At 35.3% G+C, this 21926-nt stretch overlaps 2 protein-coding genes across 2 annotated transcripts in view; one reads left to right on the forward strand and one right to left on the reverse strand.

The window, feature by feature from the left end:
- Positions 1-5637, reverse strand: part of ap4b1 (adaptor related protein complex 4 subunit beta 1) — a 23344-nt gene extending 17707 nt beyond the window's left edge. Inside the window, exons 1-3 of the mRNA XM_073823662.1 lie at positions 5530-5637; positions 4954-5084; positions 3588-3812 (exon numbers count right to left, since the gene is read on the reverse strand). Coding sequence (XP_073679763.1) covers positions 3588-3812; positions 4954-5066 — 338 coding nt within the window. The 5' untranslated portion in view covers positions 5067-5084; positions 5530-5637. The remainder of the gene's footprint in view (positions 1-3587; positions 3813-4953; positions 5085-5529) is intronic.
- Positions 5638-7445: 1808 nt separating this feature from the next.
- bltp3a (bridge-like lipid transfer protein family member 3A) overlaps positions 7446-21926 on the forward strand; it is a 49337-nt gene continuing 34856 nt past the window's right edge. Inside the window, exons 1-3 of the mRNA XM_073823663.1 lie at positions 7446-7489; positions 21522-21684; positions 21839-21877. Of these exons, the coding sequence (XP_073679764.1) occupies positions 7446-7489; positions 21522-21684; positions 21839-21877 (246 nt within the window). The remainder of the gene's footprint in view (positions 7490-21521; positions 21685-21838; positions 21878-21926) is intronic.

Genomic DNA, 21926 nt, shown 5'->3' on the forward strand with positions numbered 1-21926 from the left:
GTAAATTCTGCACAAAATAAATTTAATATAAAATCTAATTAAATTGAATCTTAATTTTAAGATGGCAGTACTGACATAGAGAGATTCCAAATATAAACAAAAAGCATAGAAACTGCAATTTTACATATCGTTAAAATGTAAAGATTCCCACCCCTTTACAATGAGCCCATTTGTAACATCAACTAAGATTGATGAAAGCTGTAGAATAGAAGTGTTGTTCCTTGTTAGAGTGTGTTAATTTCAACATTTACTGATATATTGTTAAATTTTGAAGTTTATTTTGTTAACGTTAATGAACTATGAAATAACTTTAATGATCAATATATAATTAATATTAATATTTTATTCATTTACAAAGTATGGTTTAGTACTTTTTAAAAACTAGTAGAGCACTATTTTAGTTGCCTTTCAGTATCCATTTTCAAAAACTATCGGTCAATTAATCGGTATCGGCCAGTGTGGTCCAACCTATCTATCGGTATCTGTAAAAAACAATATTGGTCGACCTCTAGTTTATTTAACCCTCTGTGTCGTAAAAGTAACAACATATTTTATTCATAATTTTAGTTTTATGCACTTAAAAGTACCGAACGCAAAAATCGAAAATCGCATCGCAATCACAATATTTGTCAGAAAAACCGCAATTAGGTTTTTTCTCAAAATCGTGCAGCCCTACTTAACAGTGCCCAGAACTAGATCTAAGTTTAAGGGTGATCGTGCCTTTGCGATGATCGGACAATATCTGTGGAATAAGTTGCCAATAGCTATTTGAAAGGCACCAACTTCGGCTACTTTTAGATCCAAATTAAAACTTCACCTATTCTCTATGGCATTTTAAATGGTTGATGTCTTAGGATTGTTTTTAGTTTAATGCTATTTGGTTTTATTATGTTGATGTGTTATTTTCTTTACCTTGTAAAGCACTTTGAGCAACCGTGTTGTACTTATATAGTGCTATTTAAATAAAAGAAAGAAATAACCATTGAAAATGGGTCGTAGATGGGTTTTCCAGCACGACAATGACCTGAAACGCATGGCCAAGGCAACAAAGGAGTGGCTCAAGAAGAAGTCCATTAAGGTCCTGGAGTGGCCTAGCCAGTCTCCTCTCCAGACTTTAATTCCATAGAAAATCTGCGGAGGGAGCTGAAGGTTCGAGTCGCCATATGTCAGCCTCCAAACCTTAATGACTTGGACAGGATCTGCAAAGAGGAGTGGGACAAAATCCCTCCTGAAATGTGGGCAAATCTGGTGGCCAACTACAAGAAATGTCTAATCTCTGTGATCGCCAAAAAGGGTTTTGCCAAGTCATGTTTTGCGAAGGGGTCAAATACTTGTTTCACTCATTAAAATGCAAATCTATTCATATTTTTTTTAAATGCGTATTTTTTGTTGTTTTTCTGTCTCACACTGTTCAAATAAACATACAATTGAAATTATAGACTGATCATTTCTTTGTCAGTTGGTGAACGTACAAAATAAACAGGGGATCAAATCATTTTTCCCCTTACTGTAGGTTACTGTAAATGATAGGTAGTCGCTAGGGCATTGATTGTTAGGGTGTTGTGAAGATAGTGGTGATAGCTAAGGTTGCTAATAGTTGCTAGGCAATGGGTAGGTTCTCCTGGGTGGTTGCTTTACTTTGCTGTCAAAAGTCATTCAACACAATAATCCCACAACAGCTCATTACTAAACTAAACCTGTTGGGCCTTAACACCTCCCTCTGTAATTGGATCTTGGACTTTCTAACTGGAAGACCTCAGTTAGTCTGTGTTGGCTGCATAACCTCCAGCACTACCACACTGAGCACAGGTGCCCCGCAGGGCAGTTCTCAGCCCGCTGCTCTTCGCGCTGCTGACCCACGAATGCACTGCCAAGTTCAGCTCCAACCACATCATCAAGTTCGCTGATGACACAACGGTGGTAGGTCTCATGAGCAACAACGATGAAATGCACTTCAGAGAGGAGGTAGCACAACTGGTTGAATGGTGTGGTGCAAACCACCTGTGCCTCAATGTGAGTAAGACCAAGGAGGTTGTGATGGACTTCAGGATAAACTCTGTTGACCAACCTCCACTGACCATCGACAGCTCGACTGTGCAGAGAGTCAGCAGAACTAAATTCCTAGGGGTGCACATCAAGACCTCACCTGGACCACCAACATCACTCTCCAAGAAGGTGCAACAGCGGCTCCACCTCCTACGCCGACTTAAAAGAGCAAGTCTCCTTCCACCTATCCTCACCACCACTGAGAGCGTGCTGACCAGCTGCACCACAGTCTGGTATTGTAACCCTACAACGGACAGTGAACACAGCTGCAAAGATCATTGGTGCCCCTCTCCTCTCCATTCTGGACATTTCCTTTGCATGATGCTCTAGTAAAGCCACCAGCATCGTGAAGGACCCCACACATCCCTTCCACAGTGTTTTCCAGCTCTTGCCATCAGGAAGATGGTACCAGAGCATTAGAGCCCGCTCTGCAAGACTGATCAACAACTTTTCCCCCCAGACTTTTATTTTACCATTGCATAAATTAAACAGCCAGTATTTGTTTTGTCTTGCTTTTCAAAAAAAAAAAGAAAAAAAAAATCGATTACAAAACAATTTAGAAATATTAATAACATTTTTAACATTCTAGTAGACATTATAGCCTACCAACAAAGCACAATTTAACTTAAAATTATTAAGTTAGCAAAATAATATTGTTTGGCCATTTTTAAGACCCACTTCTTGAATCAGACATGTGTTTTTAATGTACAAATGAATGCAGCCTTGCTGAGCAAAGGAGAATGTTGGAATAAATGTATTAATAGAGCTGTTGTAATGATTGTTATCACTATTTTTTTTACTTTATTTTATTTTACAGAACAACAGTAAAATTACAATACTAACATTTCTGAAAGTTGACTTTTATTTTGGTGGAAACCCACATGAAGACCTCTGCTGATGGATTTATGAATGATTCTCATTACGCTGTTTCAGCGCTGTCAGACTAAATACAATTTGTTTGTGTATCAGACAACATTTTGCATCTTTCTCAGACAGTTTTACATGCTTCCACACTGCCGACATGTATGCTGCATTAGTGTGCACCTCTATTTGATTGTGTCACATCAATGTTCTGTATAATTTATTCTGCCTTTTCACTTATTCAGCCGAATAAATTCAGTTGCCAAACATTTGGTGTATCCATAATATGCACTGGACACTTTCTTATAAGCACTCTGTGTCAAAAGGAAAAACATCACACAGGTGAGTGGGCTGGACAAACCACCTGTAGAAACACAACTCTAAATGCATGAGACACTTTCTCATAAACACTTCATGTCACAAGAACTTAACAAATGTTTTTACTTGTGAATGCACCACAAATCATATTGCATATCACATCCTTTGCTCAATAGCATGCACAGATATTATGCATCTAGTACTGTATGGTTATATTTGTTTATTTATGTAGCACCGTGGTCCTTCAAGACACAACATTTCGTTCCACTGTGTGTCCACACATGTAGAGGAATGACAATAAAGCTCGACTTGACCTATGATATTGTGGGTCTAGATTAGAGAGACAAAAACAACACACAAACCTGAAGTTGCACATGTTTCTCAGGGCCAACCCTCGCACCATAGGATTGGGATCAGCGCAGTCCTTACGAAGCGTGTTGATGGCCAGCAGCGCCAGGTCAGGCTTGTCGCTGGCATAGGTGCACATGTACAGATACACCAACTTCTTCTGAACAATATCAACTGTAGCACTGGCTTTCACCATGTCCATAAATAAAGCTGAGACATCCAGACCCTGTGTCATATACCTACAAAGAAACAAACAACAGTGAATCATTCAAACTGATTTGAGAATCATTTCAACTGAAGACTTCAGTTGACTCAAACATTACTGTGTCTCGCATACAATTTATATTCTACACGTTAAACGAACACAACACTTTTTTTTTGGAAATAGGCTCATTCTCAAACTCCCTCCGAGTTAATAAGTTGAGTTTTACCGTTTTGAAATCCATTCAGCCGTTCTCCTGTTCTGGCGATATCACTTTTAGCATAGCTTAGCATAGATCATTGAATCCTATTAGACCAATAGCATCGCGTTCAAAAATGACCAACGAGTTTCGATATTTGTCCTATTTAAAACTTGACTCTTCTGTAGTTACATCGTGTACTAAGACTGGCGGAAAATGTAAAGCTGTGATTTTCTAGGCTGATAAGATTAGGAACTACACTCCCATTCTGGCGTAGTCACGCAGCACATGTGCAAATGCTAACCTAGCTGGGAACTAATTTCAGGCGCTGCGTAATATTACTGCGCCTGCTTCGGCCATATTACGGCAGCAAACTTCCTTGACTATTACGCCGGAATGGAAGTATAGTTCCTAATATTATCGGCCTAGAAAATCGCAGCTTTACATTTTTCGCCGGTATTAGTACACAATATAACTGCGGAAGAGTCAAGTTTTAAATAGGACAAATATCGAAACTCGTTGGTCATTTTTGAACGCGATGCTATTGGTCTAATAGGATTCAATGGATTTCAAAACGGTAAAACTCAACTTATTAACTCGGGGGGAGTTGGAGAATGAGCCTATTTCCAAAAAAAGTGGAATGTTCCTTTAAGCAATATTACATTTTTTTCCATTTTATTAATTTCAATAACGATTTTAGGTCTGGAAAATAAAATTTTAATAACAGATATTAAAAGTGCATAGGATATTTCCAGGTTTCCCATGATTTTTTGGTGCTTATTAGTTCTTCTGGTGCTTGACAACTCCAGTCGCCATTCACTTTCAATGTATGGAATAAAGCAGTTTGAACATGATGCGAAATATCTGCGTTTCTGTTTTGACGGGATAATATGAGGGTGAGCAGATAATCATTTTAATTTTAGGCTAAACTATTTGCTTTGTCATTTCTTCAACAAAAAAACAAGATCTCTTCACACACCTAATGACCTTGGTGATGTAGTTTTTGTACCGGAGGCGGTCCGCTTGAACATTTGGATTGGACAGAGCTCGCTTGAGCTCTTTTACCGTCTCCTCCGAGCCAAAATAAGGCATTGTGGGTTCTTCAGATGCCTGCCACAAAAGCAGAAGAACACAGTCTGAATAAACTCAACTCAAACTCTATTTTCTGATTCCTTGTAAACATGCTTTTATAGTGATGTGATGCAATGTAATTGTTCTCTAATGATGTCTTCTGGTTTGTGCCTAATCATAACAAATATCATAAATCATAATAAGTGTCAGGCTGACAACACAGTAAGACGCAAATCAAATAATCTCCACCACAACAATTAATAATCATAATCAATCATGATTAAACTCGGCCTGACAGTACAGTAACAGACCAACGTAAATCTCAACGTTTCCGATTTTATCCATTGACATTGTACTTGTTGTTTAGCTCGTTATGAGGCTCGCATCTATTTGTTTAAATTGAAAGCACTAGATTTATCATCTCCATTTCTACAAATTCAAATGTGCTTCTTGAACACACAACAGACATGCGTACGGAACATACCTCCTGTATCAGTTTATAAACAGTAAATCAACATACACTCATCTAACAGAAAATAACAGTGAGAACTGAACGCTAGAATCCATCAGAGCGTATTTATGTCAAATCAGGAAACGTGAAGCCAGAATTTACTATTTACTTCCTTTCGAAATCCAATATTTCAAAATAAAAGCCGTTTGACTTTTCAAGATAAATTAAAACAAATAAACGAACTCTGAATAATAAAATAAATATTAGCTTAAATATATTTACCTGAAATATGTCATTCAAGTATAACTACATAAGCTATATGTATACGCTATACATTGTCTTTTTTATTTTAAGATAATGTTTTGAACAATGTAATTAACGTTAGCCTTTATCTACACTGATGTTTTTCTTGATAGACCTTGAGGGAGGTTGTAAAATAGCTGGATTTATCTGGTTTTCTTTTGTTATTTGTTAGGTTTGGTCTAATTACATTATATGTTGTGTACTTTAAACTACGGTATGTTGAAATAACACTATATATAACATTATCTGGAGGTTCTTGGTAAATCTTTTTAAGTAAACATGATTTTGAAATGCTTTATTATAAACCATGTTAAGCTCCGGTTATTGACGTCTCCGATGCAAATACTCCCAATTTCTACTTGATTTTTTTAGCTTAACTATTCATATACTGACTTTAAGATATTAATATAACGTAAGTACCCAAGAAGTTATACGATTTTATTAATTTATGTATATAGTATATATATATGTAGATAAGGTCTATAAATCACGCTTTTATAATTCCGCAAAAGAAAAAAAAAAAGACGCTAAGGGGGTGAATTAAAATTAGAAATATTTTGGTTTGAGTTCTTTTAGCTTATTTTAATGTTTGTTTAGAAAGTTGAAATGAGAAGTTTTTGAGGCCCTCTAGTGGTTGAGGCTATATTCTGTAATTTTACTCATATTTATTCATATTAAGTACATTTAAAAAGTATCTGTAGTTTATTAGTGTTTTTCTTTGTCTTTTTTCTTCGTCCAAAGCATAATGTCATACTTTTACTGCACTACATTTCATTAATAAAAGTTTTTCAAACCATACAAACCATACATTAATAGAAAGCTTATTTATTGAGCTTTCATATGATGTATACATCTCAGTTTTGTAAAATTTGACTGGTTTTGTGGTCCAGGGTCACATATAGTATGTACACATTTTTATTTTATTTTTTTTGGAAGCGATTAATCGTTGCCCAGCACTATTTTTTTATTTGTGTATATGTTTATATGTGTACAATCGAGTCCCTATATATATATATAGTATAGTATAGTATGCACACATTTTTTTTTTTAAATTATGGATGTGATTAATCGCGATTAATCGTTGCCCAGCACTATATGGGTACAATCGAGTCCCTATATATATATAGTATAGTATAGTATGCACACATTTTTTTTTTTTAAATTATGGATGTGATTAATCGCGATTAATCGTTGCCCAGCACTATATGGGTACAATCGAGTCCCTATATATACTACATACACACACATATAGTATGTACACATTTTTTTTTGGGATGCGATTAATTGTTTATTTGTGTATATGGGTACAATCGAGTCCTTATATATATAGCACACAAACATATATAGTATGTACACAATTTTTTATTTCAGTTTAGATGACCAGCACTATTTTTTATTTGTTTATATGTGTACAGTCGAGTCTCTCTCACTTTTCTACTGAGGTCTTTTAATTTGACACGCAGTCGGTGCGGTGGTTCTGATTGGCAGTCGCTAGGCGGCGCTGCACTTGTTACGGGCAACAACAGCAGGAGCAGCAGCGAGTCGTGAGCGGCGTGTGAGTGTGTGTTTGTGTTTGTGTGTGTGAGAGAGTGTGTGTGTCAGCGAAAGATTTCTGAAGATGCTGGAGAGGTAGCTAGTCTGTCGGGATGGCCGGAATCATTAAAAAGCAGATCCTGAAGCATCTGTCCAGGTAAGATGCGGCTGAAGTGTCATGTTTTGATTCATCAGTGTCAGTGTTCGCCTCAGATGACTGACTGAATGTCTGTTATCACGGGACTCCGCTAATAAACAAACACACAGCCCGTTATACACATGTACTAAGTGTGTACCAGGACCTGTGCTTGATTATCTGAGATAATATGAATGTACATTTAAGGTCAGTTAGCCGACAGGCTAATAGACTGCAGCATCACTGCTGGAATAACACACAAGTCACCTGCTTACACACACAAACACTGGGCCTGTGACACAGTACTGCCAGCTTAAACCTGCCTTTGCTCTTTAGGTGTTACTTGGGAAACTCCTAATCAGTGTTTTAGTTGTTATACTATAAGTAGATGAACTAGAAATAAAAGGGTATTCAACAGAGATATTAACTGTTTGTCTTTAAAATGTGCTTATTTACTCAGTTATGGGCTGGTAATCGAAAGGTTGTAGGTTTGAATCTGGCAAGGCTGATCAATGAAATCACCAACTAAACACATTTAGTGATTTTTGTCAAGATTTTGGACATTCTGGGACATTATTCATCAAGTACTCCTACCAATTCAATTCGAGTTGTTTTCCTTAGGTTTCATGATTGGTGATGACAAAAGTGTTGCCTATCGAAAGATCTAGATCCAGAAATATGTAATATTTTGTTCAGTGTTGATTTAGTATCGTTGATGTGCTGTATTATAGTTTTTATTGGTAACACTTCACAATAAGGTTCATTAATTGTCCATAACATGAATTAACTTTATTAGTTAACACGAATTAAGAATGAACAATACTTTTGTTAACAATAAAGCATGCTTAGTTAATTTTAATTTCAGCATTTACTAAGTTGTTTGTTAACATTAGTTAATGCACTGTGATCTAACATGAACAAACAATAAACAGTTATTTTTATTAACTAATATTAACAAAAATTAGTAAATGGAGTAAAACATGTATTGTTCATTGTTCGTTTGTTAGATAATACATTAACTAATGTTAACAAATGACACCTTTTTGTAAAGTATTATCGTTTTTTATTAATAATTTTAATTCTAAAGTTTGAGTCCTTTTTTATTTATTTTTTTATTAAAAAAAGTTAAATTTCTAATTTTTTTTAGTACAACAATGTTAGTTGATACATTAATGTTAACAAATGACAATGATTTTTGTAAAGTATTATGGGTTTTTTATTAATCATTTTAATTCTAAAGTTTGAGTCCTTTTTTATTTTTTTTATTAAAAAAGTTTAATTTTTAATGTTTTTTTTGTACAATAATGTTAGTTGATACATTAACTAATGTTAACAAATGACACCTTTTTGTAAAGTATTATGGGTTTTTTATTAATCATTTTAATTCTAAAGTTTGAGTCCTTTTTTATTTTTTTATTTAAAAAAGTTAAATTTCTAATTTTTTTTAGTACAACAATGTTAGTTGATACATTAATGTTAACAAATGACAATGATTTTTGTAAAGTATTATGGGTTTTTTATTAATCATTTTAATTCTAAAGTTTGAGTCCTTTTTTATTTTTTTTATTAAAAAAGTTTAATTTTTAATGTTTTTTTTGTACAATAATGTTAGTTGATACATTAACTAATGTTAACAAATGACACCTTTTTGTAAACTGTTAGCATTTTTATTAATGTTTATATTTATTTTTTGAATAGTTATCCTTTTTCATTTTAATTCTCTTTTTTAAAATATGTAATTTATTTAAATTTTAGTAATATAAGTTATTTAAGGTATAATATAAAAAATATATATTTTTACATTTTGTAAGAAATTTTCTCAACAGTTATTTGTATATATTCCTTTCTCATTTTAATCCTAAAGTTTGAGACAATTTTGTGTAGTATTATTTTATTATTTGTTATTTTAAATAAGTCTGTATTTTTACTTCAATTTTATTTATTTTAGTACTGCAAGTTAAACTAAATGAAAAGGAAAAAAGTATTTTTTTCTTAGTTATTTAAGGTATATAATTTAAAAAAATTATATTTTAAATTTTTTTCAATTCATTAACATAATGAATACATGAACTAATATTACCAAATAAAACCTTATTGAAAAGTGTTACTGTTTTTCATTAATATTTTTTACTATTTTTTACAATTATTTTTATATATTCCTTTCTCATTTTAATTCTAAAGTTTGAGTGAATTTTTGTAGTATTTCATTTAATTTTAATGTCTGTATTTTTATTTAAATTTAATTTATTTTAGTACTTTTATTTTAAATTAAGTTAAACTTGCAAAAAACCTTGTCGATTTTTTCAAAGTTATTTAAGTCTTTAAATTCATTAAGATTAGTTAACACTTTATCTAACGTTAACAAATGACACTTTATTGTAAAGTGTTACTGTTTTTTAATATTTTAAATTAATATTTTGAATATAATTTTCCTCTCGTTTTAATTTTAAAGTTTGAGTCATTTTTGTAGTATTTTTTTATTTTAAATATGTATTTTTATTTCAATTTTAGCTATTTTAATACTGCAAGTTAAACTTGCAAAAAACGTTTTAGTTATTTAAGGTATAATTTAAAAATATATATATTGTGTGTATTTATTTTTAAGTCTTTAAGTTCATTAACTTATCTACTGTTAACAAATGACACCTTATTGTAAAGTGTTACCATTTTTTATGAAAATTTTGAATAGTTATTTTTATATTTTCCTTTCGCATTTTAATTCTAAAGTTTGAGTCAATTTTTTGTATTTTATTTTTATTTTAAATATGTCTATTTTTATTTCAATTTTAGTTATTTAAGTACTGCAAGATTTTATTTATTTTTTTGTTAAGATTTTAAGTTTCAAGTAACATTTAAAAAAATAGTTTAGATTTTGTTAATAATAGTAACCCTAATTTGGTTGAACTTTACCTGTAATATATGTGTTGTAAGATGTGATGCAGTAAAGACAAAAGCATTTGCTAAGAAATAATTACAGTCTCTAAGGTTTGGCTGAACCAAAAGCCCTTTCCCCTGATTCACTTTTAGAGGAAAAGTTATCCTGAAACAGATTTGGTCTAATGAAATCTTGGCTGAATGATTCCGTAACTCTGTATTATAATAACTGGCTGTCTTTTTAATGTTGTTTGTGTAAATAGTTGGTACATAAATAGAGAATTTTGCAAAAAAAAGTAACCCTTGAACACTCAAAATCCACCGGAGATACAAAAGTATAAAGTAACATCTGTGGTTTTCACAAGACTTTGTTCACTTACATATACTACTGATATTATAATAATGCAAAGCTGGTTGAAAATGGGCAAACTTCTTTTTTAATTCACTTAATCACAGATTACTCCAATGGTTTTGTCTCTCTACTAAATTAACTCGAGTCACTTTGTTTGAATACAAATCTGCTATAATGATGATATACTGGAATCGAGATAAAAAATAACTCAGTAGAAAAGGCCGCCCTGCAGTAAGTCCTTGTACTCCAGTGTTTTGGCTCTGATTACCCAGCAGGCTCTCTGTGGGTGTTAAAACACATGCTAGTTCCTGCTGTTCTTAGTCACGCTGAAGCTCTTCCAGCTCTCTCTCATTCAGAGCAGCCTCTTCTCCATTCACTGTCAGATAGCCGTCATGTTGCAATGCCTGTTGACACAAACACAGACACTCCCGGACCTTCTCCTTAGTAGTGTTTACTAAGGCAAACCTTACTATTACTAGTGGTCATACTAAGATTTAAAGGTTGTAACAGACCTCTGTCTCTTAAAAGTGAAGTTTTGTGGCTTTTGATGCATGTTGCTTAGCTTTGAGGCCTAGAAATGCAGTTACACACATTGTTTTAAACAGGTACTTCTTCACACAACTTTTGTGCTACAAACATAATTGACTCAAATAAGGGAGAGGTGTTTTATGCATGGTGACTTTTTGATCATAAGTCATTAAACTTATGATTTTTGTCTGGAAGCCAATAAAACAGCTGTAAAATCTAATCCACCTTATTTTTCCTGTAAGAGTGGGCAGCCGTTTGTAAATGTTATGGGTCTTGCTTCCGGTCTCATCCATGTCTAGCTATTTTTAGCTGTACAAAGCAGCTGGTTTTGTTGCTTGATATTGAAAATTGAAAATACCATGTTATTTTAATGTGTTGTCTTAATTATGAACACACTGGTTTGTAGTGCAAAGAGTTTTGCCGTTTACTGAATGAACCGGAAGTCTCACCCAAAGTCTTACATTGAAGCTGGATACATTTCCATTGAAGAAGCCATATTAATAGTTAATCTGACTTATTCAATTTTTAAATGGTCATAAATACTGTGTAAGGTTGATGAGGACCAACCCCTTAAAATAACAACAAAATAATATAAATATAGATCAGTTTGTGTGAGAAGTAATAATAATAAACTTTACTGTTTCGCCTGATTTTGTTTTAGATTTTTAGATTTTCCCAAGTGTGATTTGTTTTTGTCCTTTTTATATTTTTTAAATGAATGTCTATTTGACCTGGGGGAGGTTCCATAAACCAAGTTTACCAAATAAGTCAGGCTTATTTCAGTTAGTCTGACTTATTTTGAGCCAAATCAAGTGGCAATAAGTCAGAATAACTGAAATAAGCCTGATTTATTTGGTAAACCTGGTTTATGGAACACCCCCCCCCCCCCCCCCCCCCCGGACCATAATGATGTCCTAATTCGAGAGGATAGAGACTAGAATATAATTTTATTTATTTATTTTAACTCACATTATAGTTTAGTCAGTTTGTGAGTGGGACTGAACTGCCAAGACTACTGAAGCAGATTAAGCTGCTGCTTCATCTGCTAAGTGATACGGATATATCCAGGACAATGCTGCTGGAGTAACTTGGGGTTAAGTGCTTTAGTCATATGATAGCTCGTGGCTCACTCCGTCTGGGGATTGAACCAGCAACCTTCTGCTATCAGGCTGTATAGTGACTACACTCAAAAGTAAAGTGTTGTGGCTTTTAATCCATGTCGGTCAGCATTGAGGCCTTGCTTTGCAGGCCTTACATTTAAGCAGCTAGAGTGAGGGGAAGGAATGTGATCCCCTGCTGATTTTGTACATTTGTCCACTGACAAAGAAATGATCAGTCTATAATTTTAATGGTAGGTTTAATTTAACAGTGAGAGACAGAAGAACAATCTTGAGAAATGCATTTCTCAGGTGGCAAAACCCTTGTTGGGAATCACAGAGGTCAGACGTTTCTTGTAGTTGGCCACCAGGTTTGCACACGTCTCAGGAGGGATTTTGTCCCACTCCTCTCCAAGTCATTAAGGTTTCGAGGCTGGCGTTTGGCAACTCAAACCTTCAGCTCCCTCCACAGATTTTCTATGGGATTAAGGTCTGGAGACTGGCTAGGCCACTCCAGGACCTTAATGTGCTTCCTCTTGAGCCACTCCTTTGTTGCCTTGGCCGTGTGTTTCGGCTCATTGTCATGCTGGAATATCCATCCATGATCCATTTACATTGCCCTGGCTGAGGGAAGGGGGTTCTCACCCAAGATTTGACATTAATGTCCATCGTCCCTTTGATGCGGTGCAGCTGTCCTGTCTTCTTGGCAGACAAACAACCCCAAAACATCATGTTTCCACCTCCATGTTTGACGGTGGGGATGGTGTTCTTAGGGTCATAGGCAGCATTCCTCCTCCTCCAAACATGGCAAATTGAGTTGATGCCAAAGAGCTCAACTTTGGTCTCATCTGACCACACTTTCACTCAGTTCTCCTCTGAATCATTCAGATCTTCATTCGCAAACTTCAGATGGGTCTGTACATGAGCAGGGGGACCTTGCGGGTGCTGCAGGATTTCAGTCCTTCACGGTGTAGTGTGTTACCAATTGTTTTCTTGGTGACTATGGTCCCAGCTGCCTTGAGATCATTGACAAGATCCTCCCCTGTAGTTCTGGGCTGATTCCTCACCGTTCTCATGATCATTGAAACTCCACGAGGATCATTAAAACTCCAGACCGTGGGATGGGAGCCCCAGACCTGCTTGGCGATGATCTTGTAGCCCATTCCAGCCTTGTGTAGGTCTACAATCTTGTCCCAGACATCCTTGGATGAGCTCTTTGGTCTTGGCCATGGTGGAGAGTTTGGAATCTGATTGATTGATTGCTTCTGTGGACAGGTGTCTTTTATACAGGTAACAAGCTGAGATTAGGAGCACTCCCTTTAAGAGAGTGCTCCTAATCTCAGCTCGTTACCTTTATAAAAGACACCTGGGAGCCAGAAATCTTGCTGATTGATAGGGGCTCAAATACTCATTTATCTCACTGTTCAAATAAACCTGCCATTAAAATTATAGACTGATCATTTCCTTGTCAGTGTGCAAATGTTCAAAACCAGCTAATGATTTTTTTTCCTCACTGTACTTACTCCTCCAAAAAATAAAATAAAAATATGAATGACTCATCTTGCACTTGGGGCGTATGTAAATTATTGTCTAATCAAATCTCTCCAGAATGAGAACATCCCTCCTACAGTACCACCTGTAAACCTACCAGAAAATCGTGATTCATGATTGTGTCATAAACTAAAGGCTATTGGCTATTAAAAAAAGACAAGCCCTTTAATGTGTCCGGCCTAGTAGGAAATGAAAAAAGGAAAATTGCACTCATCAAACCATTTCCAGAGGTTTTTAACTATTTCACCCCAAGGCTTTACACCGCTGTCCTTTTATAAGAATAGGCTTTTTTGTCATTAAGTTTGCATTTCTGGAAAGGAAGCATTGCTAAGCTGGACTTGCGTGATGGTCTCTTCACACAACGCTGAACTCACATTACCGAGAGAGTCTGGTCTGCGGTCGTCAGCCTGACATGTTTAGTTTTCACACTGTTTGTTAAGGTCTGTGGGACAGAGGAACTACAGGAGCGTAAGAAAAGAGGAATGTATAATGATGGTGTGACCAGATAGACGTGATCCAGTGCTCTTATCCATTCAAGTGTGTGGGTTTTAGTGGGTGTATTATTATACTCTGAAGTAGGACTAGGTGATATATAAAATATTCAAGATGATTTTGCTGGCCATATAAAATTAAACATTATGAATGGCGTGATGTTTTACAAGAACTTTTATTGGCCGTTAAATTTCGTTATATGGTGTGGAGGCACGCAGTAGACATTTTGAAAGCGATGCATTTTGGATGTTTCCCTCATCTGTTTCTGGTCTTGGAGTCTCTACTAATGAGCTGATGAGTGGAATCGACATTGAGAAATCAAGTGTGTCATTAGAGTAGAGATTCGATTAGTTTAGTGATTTTCAGCTCATGAGCAATGTAGAAAATGTTAATAAACAGATGTTTTAATAGCATCTTTGATTTGCTTTAATATTTGTTCCATTGGATCTTTTTAAAACTTAGATTTATTGATTGATTATTGTTTGCGTCATCTCTGAAAATGGAATTTTTGTAGTATTTTCATGTTAAAAACTTACACTACACTTCAAAAGTTTTGGTTCAGTATGCATTTAATGGCCAAAATGAAATCTTTTATTAAGCAAAGATGCATTAAATTGATGAAAACTGACATTTTTAATGGTCCAAAAGATTTCTACACTACCAGTCAAAAGTTTTTGAACGGTAAGATTTTAATGTTTTTTAAAGAAGTCTCTTCTGCTCAGCAAGTCTGCGTTTATTTGATTCAAAGCACAGCAAAAACAGTACAATTGAGAAATGTTTTTACTATTTAAAACGACAGTTTTCTATTTGAATATATTTTAAAATGTAATTTATTCCTGTGATCAAACCTGAATTTTTAGCATCATTACAGTCAAATGTTCCTTTAGAAATCATTCTAATATGATGGTTTTTTTTTTAATTTTTTTATTAAATTTGACTAATAATAATAAATGCAAATCAGAATATTAGAATGATTTCTGAAGGATCATGTCACTGGGATAATGATGCTAAAAATTCAGTTTGGAAATCACAGGAATAAATGACATTTTAAAATATAAATGGAAAACAGTTTTTTTTTAATGGTAAAAATATCAATTTTACTGTTTTTGCTGTACTTTGCTCACTAAGCCTGTATTTTTTTTTTTTTTTTGATACAGAGAAGACTTCTTTAAGAACATTAAAAATCTTACTGTTCAAAAACTTTTGACTTGTAGTGCATATCAAATAAATGCTTAAACTTTCTATTCATCAACTAATCAACAAAAAATACACAAAATATTAATCGGCACAACTGTTTTCAGCATTGATGATAATAATAAAAAAAGTTTCTTGAGCAGCAAATCAGCAATAAAATAATTATTTATGAAGGATCATGTGACGATATGATGATGATGTAATGATGCTGAAAATTCAGATTTGATCACAGAAATAAATTACATTTTACAATATATTCAAATAAAAAATGTAATAATATTTTACTATATTTCTGTTTATACTGTATTTTTGATCAAATAAATGCAGGCTTGGTGCGCAGAATAAGACTTCTTTTAAAAACATGTAATGCAATGTAATGTTTTTTTTTTAAGTGCATATAAGTAAAGAAGAGGAAATTTCATTTTTCCTTGTGTTCGTTTAGTATGTATTCCTTTTTGTTTTACTGTAGTTGCATTTCAGTTGCAGTTCAGTTCCTGGGACTGAAAGATATAATCATTTATAGGGATATGTAAAAATTGTTTAATAATTTACTCATCCGCATGACATTCTAAATATCTGTGTATGACTGACTGACTTCTGTGAAACACAATAGAATGTTTTATTTTTGGGTCAGCTATCCCTTTATTTCAGAACTAATACTCTTATAAATACGATGAGCATACATATGTTTATATATGTACATATGTTTTACGAGTATTTTAAAAAGGATGAAAAAAGGTTGTACACTGTTGAAAAAAAAGAAGGTGCTTCACGATGCCGTAGAAGAACCTTTTTGTCTAAATGGTTCCATAAAGAACCTTTAACATCTAAAGAACCTTTCTGTTTCACAAAAGGTTCTTTGTGGCAAAAGAAGGTTCTTCAGATTCTAAAAAGGTAAGAAAGAGATGGTTCTTTAAAGAACCTTTGACTAAAAGGTTCTTTGTGGAACCAAATATGGTTCTTCTATGGCATCGCTGTGAAGAACCTTTTAAAGCACCTTTATTTTTAAGAATGTATTTTGTATTTTACTCTATCACACAGCCCGACTTTTCAAGTGTCTAACCCTCTCAGAAGAATAGAGAAAGAGAAAGGCAAAGAGTGAGATAAACACACACTCCCCAGCACACCTGGCTGCATCACTCTCAGGAGACAGAAGGAGATGCCGAGTTTCCAGACACCAGTCTGTTGTTTGTCCCAAAGTCCTCTTTGTTCTCACAGCACTGTCAACTGTGAGAAGAAAAGCCTTTCATCGTTTTCTACAACCTCTTCCACTGCATTTATATGGTCTTCCCCCATTTTATTTCATTTTTGTATCATGTTATTGTAGTATCATTGACAATTTTAGTAATGTTTTGAATTGGTTATAATTTTACAGTTTACAGTTTTCATTATTGATCATACAAAATGCGTGGCATTGTTTATTTAGTACTGACCCGAATAAGATTTTGCATAAAGATGTTTACAGTCCACAAGAGAAAATAATAGTTGAACAGTTAAACTGCTTGCTGTTCTTCAGAAAAATCTTTTAGGATCCTTTTTGAGCAATTTTGTGTATTTGAACTAGTGGTGGGCCGTTATCGGCGTTAACGTGCTGCGTTAACGTGAGACTCTTATCGTGCGATAAAAAAAATATCGCCGTTAATCTATTCTCAAATTTTGGTTGGGAGCTGGGTCTAAACTACGCAAGCTATGATGACTTTCACCTTGATAGTTTAACGCGGATGTATACCGAAGACTGTAGAATATGGTCGCGCGTTTAAGTCTCCTCCGCCAAAACACAGACAGGATCGCGTCGTCCTCCATTCATAAAAACCGAATCTACTATAGCGAAATGCCACGTAAATTCGTCGTTTTTTGGATTCATAAATCAAATGTTGGTCTGTCACTTAATTCAAATCGCGATATGGACTAGTGTATGTGAAAACTGAAATGCAAAAAAACCGTTTTAATATGAATCCGATATGTTCCGTTTGCCTAGCTGTATGTATGCATGGCGGAGACGAGCTTCTACTACACGCATACTGAAACACACGTGACGCTCCCGGTAATTTTTGGCATTTTCATCTCACATGAACAAATAAACTCAATCGCCCAAACTGCTGTGAGTGTCACTTTTACCGTTTCATTTGAGAAAACTAGCATCATATCATACTGTATACACAGAAACTTCACGGCAACCTGTCAAAATAAAAGTACGGTGTAACATGTAATGGGCTGGGTAGGTGTTGACGTTAAAAAAACACAATCTATAGGTAGAAAAAATAATTTCATTGTTAGTTAGTTAGTAAACACAAGTACATCTAATTGAACAATTTATTTTCATCAACAAATTATCATAGAACAGCTTTATGAGCTTTATGATCAATTCTCAAAGACTTACTTTTAGTCATTATTTGGGTAGCACACATATTCTGAATGCCTTCAGCAGAATTCAAATTAGCCATTTTAATCTAGATTAATCTAGATTAATTTCAAAATTTAATCTAGATTAATCTAGATTAAAAAAATTAATCTATGCCCACCCCTAATTTGAACCCTTTCCAACAATGACTGTATGATTTTGAGATCCATCTTTTCACACTGAGGACAACAGAGAGACTCGACTATTACCGAAGGTTCAAACGCTTACTGATGCTCCAGAAGGAAACATGATGCATTATGATCCGGGGGTGAAAACTTTTTGAATTTAAAGATCAGAGCAAATTTAACTTATTTTGTCTTCTATCTTCATTCTGTTCAAAAGTTTTCACCATCAGAGCATCAGTGAGTGTTTCAACCTTCTGTAATAGTTGCATACGAGTCCCTCAGTTGTCCTCAGGGTGAGAAGATGGATCTCAAAATCATACAGTCATGGTTGAAAAAGGGTTCAAATACACAAAAATGAAAAAACAAAGAAGTTGTGGAACCTGAAGGATTTTCTGAAGTAAAGCGGCAGTTTAACTGTTCAGGACAAACAAGAGACTCATGAACAACTATAACTAAACAAACAAAACAAAAACAAAAAAAAAAACAGCTGTGGATCATTCAGGTAACAACGCAGTATTAAGAATCAAGTGTATGTAAACTTTTGAACAGGGTCATTTTTATAAAATCAACTATTGTTTTCTCTTGTGGACGATATTTAAACATCTTTCATGTGAAATGTCTTTTTCAGGTCAGCACCCTCTTATTTTGGTCAAATAATTAACATTTTGCAGATTCTGCAACTGTATCTTAGCCCTTTTAAGGCTGCTCTGTGCCTCTCAAAATTCTATGTAAAGACATAATCCTGCTTAAAAACAAAACTAAGTCAAGTCTGTCTGACCCACTTCAACACCAAGCCATACAGTTGCATTTGTATGTGTAAATGCATTCATGCCATCTCTGAACAGCATTAAACAGTCTGTTCAAAGACACCTAAATGCCGCCTTTGCAGTGTAAATTTGCCATTAGTCAACTAAAATAACCTGTTTCACATTCTTTCTTTCTCAGAAGAAAAACATTAACATAATCCTGTTTATTTATTTATTTCAGTAAAACACAAAAGGAAATGCTTTGAAGAATGTTCACACTGCTCTTTACTCTACAATGACCACTGGTTTTCTGCCAGTGCCAAAAATTCTTATTAGCACTTTTTTCAGTCTAACTTGGAAAATATGTCGAGTATCACAGTCATGTAGTGCAGCTTATTGAAACATGGTAATACTGTATGGCAGTGGTTTCCCTCTCATCTGTCTTCTGAAGGCTGGGTTAATCTTTGAAGTCTTTGAACAGATGGAGATTTCCCATTCAAATTTATGAAACCCTTCAGTCGTTTGAAGCGGCCACTCTGAGCTCTGCATTTATCGTGAATGTGCTGATTTTATCTTATGAAGTGTCAAGGCAGGCGGGCCATGGCACTGTACAGTGAATATTAGATGTGCTCTGTGTGCTTGTGTTTGTGATCCCAGCAGGTTTTGAGGGCAGGGGTTAGAAACACTCCAGTGGGCTTAAAGCAGTCTTACTGCAGGCCTGGTGTAATCTTATTACCCGCTGTTAGTCAATGACTGTCTTTGTGATGGCGGTTTCAGCTCAGACCTTATTACCTAAAAAATACAGCAACGTCAAAAATGACCAAGAAGGAAATGACACAGAAACCAAGATTTAAGAAATGTGACATTTATATGCTTCATTGACCTAAAAGTTTGAGTTTTGTAAAATGTCATGTTGTGCAACTGATATTTATTATATTTAAAAAAAGTTAAACTCTAATACAGTGAGGGAAAAAGTTATTCGATCTCCTGCTGATTTTGTACGTTTTGCCCACTGACAAAGAAATTATCAGTCTATAATTTTAATGTTATGTTTATTTGAACAATACGGTGCATTTCAAAAAAAGTTATAAATTGATTTGCATTTTACTGAGTGAAATAAGTATTTGACCCCTTCGCAAAACGTGATTTAGTACTTGGTGGCAAAACCCTTGTTGGCAATCACAGAGGTCAGACGTTTCTTGTAGTTGGCCACCAGGTTTGCACACATTTCAGGAGGGATTTTGTCCCACTCCTCTTTGCAGATCCTGTCCAAGTCATTAAGGTTTGGAGGCCGATGTTTGCCAACTTGAACCTTCAGCTCCCTCCACAGATTTTTTTTAATGGGATTAAGGTCTGGAGACTGGCTAGGCCACTCCAGGACCTTAATGTGCTTCTTCTTGAGCCACTCTTTTGTTGCCTTGGCCGTGTGTTTTGGGTCATTGTCATGCTGGAATACCCATCCACGACCCATTTTTTTTTAGTGCCCTGGCTGAGGGAGAGAGGTTCTCAAGATTTGGCTCAGAATGGTATTCTTGGGATCATAGGCAACATTCCTCCTCCTCCAGACATGGTGAGTCGAGTTGTTGCCAAAGAGCTTGATTTTGGTCTCATCTGACCACAACACTTTCACCCAGTTCTCCTCTGAATCATTCAGATATTTATTGGCAAACTTCAGACGGGCCTGTACATGTGTTTTCTTGAGCAGGGGGACCTTGTGGGCACTGCAGGATTTCAGTCCTTGACGGCGTAGTGTGTTACCAATTGTTTTTTTTTGTTTTTTTTGGTCATTATGGTTATGGTCCCAGCTGCCCTGAGATCATTGACTAGATTCTCCAGTGTAGTTCTCATGTTCCTCACCGTTCTCATGATCATTGAAACTCCACAAGGTGAGATCTTGCATGGAGGTGAGATATTCCATTTGCGAATAATGACACCAACTGTTGTCACCTTTTCACCAAGTTGCTTGCCGATGGTCTTGTAGCCCATTCCAGCCTTGTGTAGGTCTACAATCTTGTCCCTGACATCCTTGGACAGCTCTTTGGTCTTGGCCATGGTGGAGAGTTTGGAATCTGATTGATTGATTGCTTCTGTGGACAGGTGTCTTTTATACACCCTGCTGAAAAAAACAGCTAAAACCAGCCTAGGCTGGTTGGCTGGTATTAGCTGGTTTAAACTGGAAGTAGCTGGTTTTAGCTGGTCTCCCAGCCTGGCCAGGCTGGAAAAATGGCCAAAACCCCTCTAAAACCAGCCTGCCGACCAGCTATGACCAGCTAAAACCAGGCTGGTTGACCAGCTAAAACCAGCCAACCAGCCTAGGCTGGTTTTAGCTGTTTTTTTTTTTCACCAGGGCAGGTAACAAGCTGAGATTAGGAGCACTCCCTTTAAGAGACCGCTCCTAATCTCAATTTGTCACCTGTATAAAAGACATCTGGGAGCCAGAAATCTTTCTGATTGATAGGGGATCAAATACTTATTTCACTCATTAAAATGCAAATCAATTTAACTTTTTTGAAATGCGCTTTTTTGTTGTTATTCTGTCTCTCACTGTTCAAATAAACCTACCATTAAAATTTATAGACTAATCATTTCTTTGTCAGTGGGCAAACGTACAAAATCTTCAGGGTGTCAAGTAAGCTTTTAAATACTTAACTCACAAACTGTCTAACCAAAAAATGCTTATTCGTCTTGTGTAGGTTCACTAAGAACCTCTCCCCGGATAAGATCAACCTGAGTACGCTGAAGGGAGAGGGGCAGCTGTCCAACCTGGAGCTGGATGAGGAGGTCCTGCAGAACATGCTGGATCTGCCCACCTGGCTGGCCGTCACCCGCGTCTACTGCAACAAAGCTGCTATACGGGTTAGATGAGAGAACCTTGAGGAATTATTAAGAATTTATCACATATATATTTAAACAAATTCATTGTTATTTAAGTGTGTGTGTGTGTGTGTGTGTGTGTGTGTGTGTGTGTGTGTGTGTGTGTGTGTGTGTGGGTTTTTTTTTTCTCTGTCAGATACAATGGACAAAGCTGAAAACCAGTCCCATATGTTTGGTAAGAATCAATGTGTTTCCCCTGTTGCATCATGTTTTTTCAGTCTGTC

Source organism: Garra rufa, chromosome 18 (assembly GCF_049309525.1).
Source record: "Garra rufa chromosome 18, GarRuf1.0, whole genome shotgun sequence".
NCBI lineage: Eukaryota > Metazoa > Chordata > Actinopteri > Cypriniformes > Cyprinidae > Garra > Garra rufa.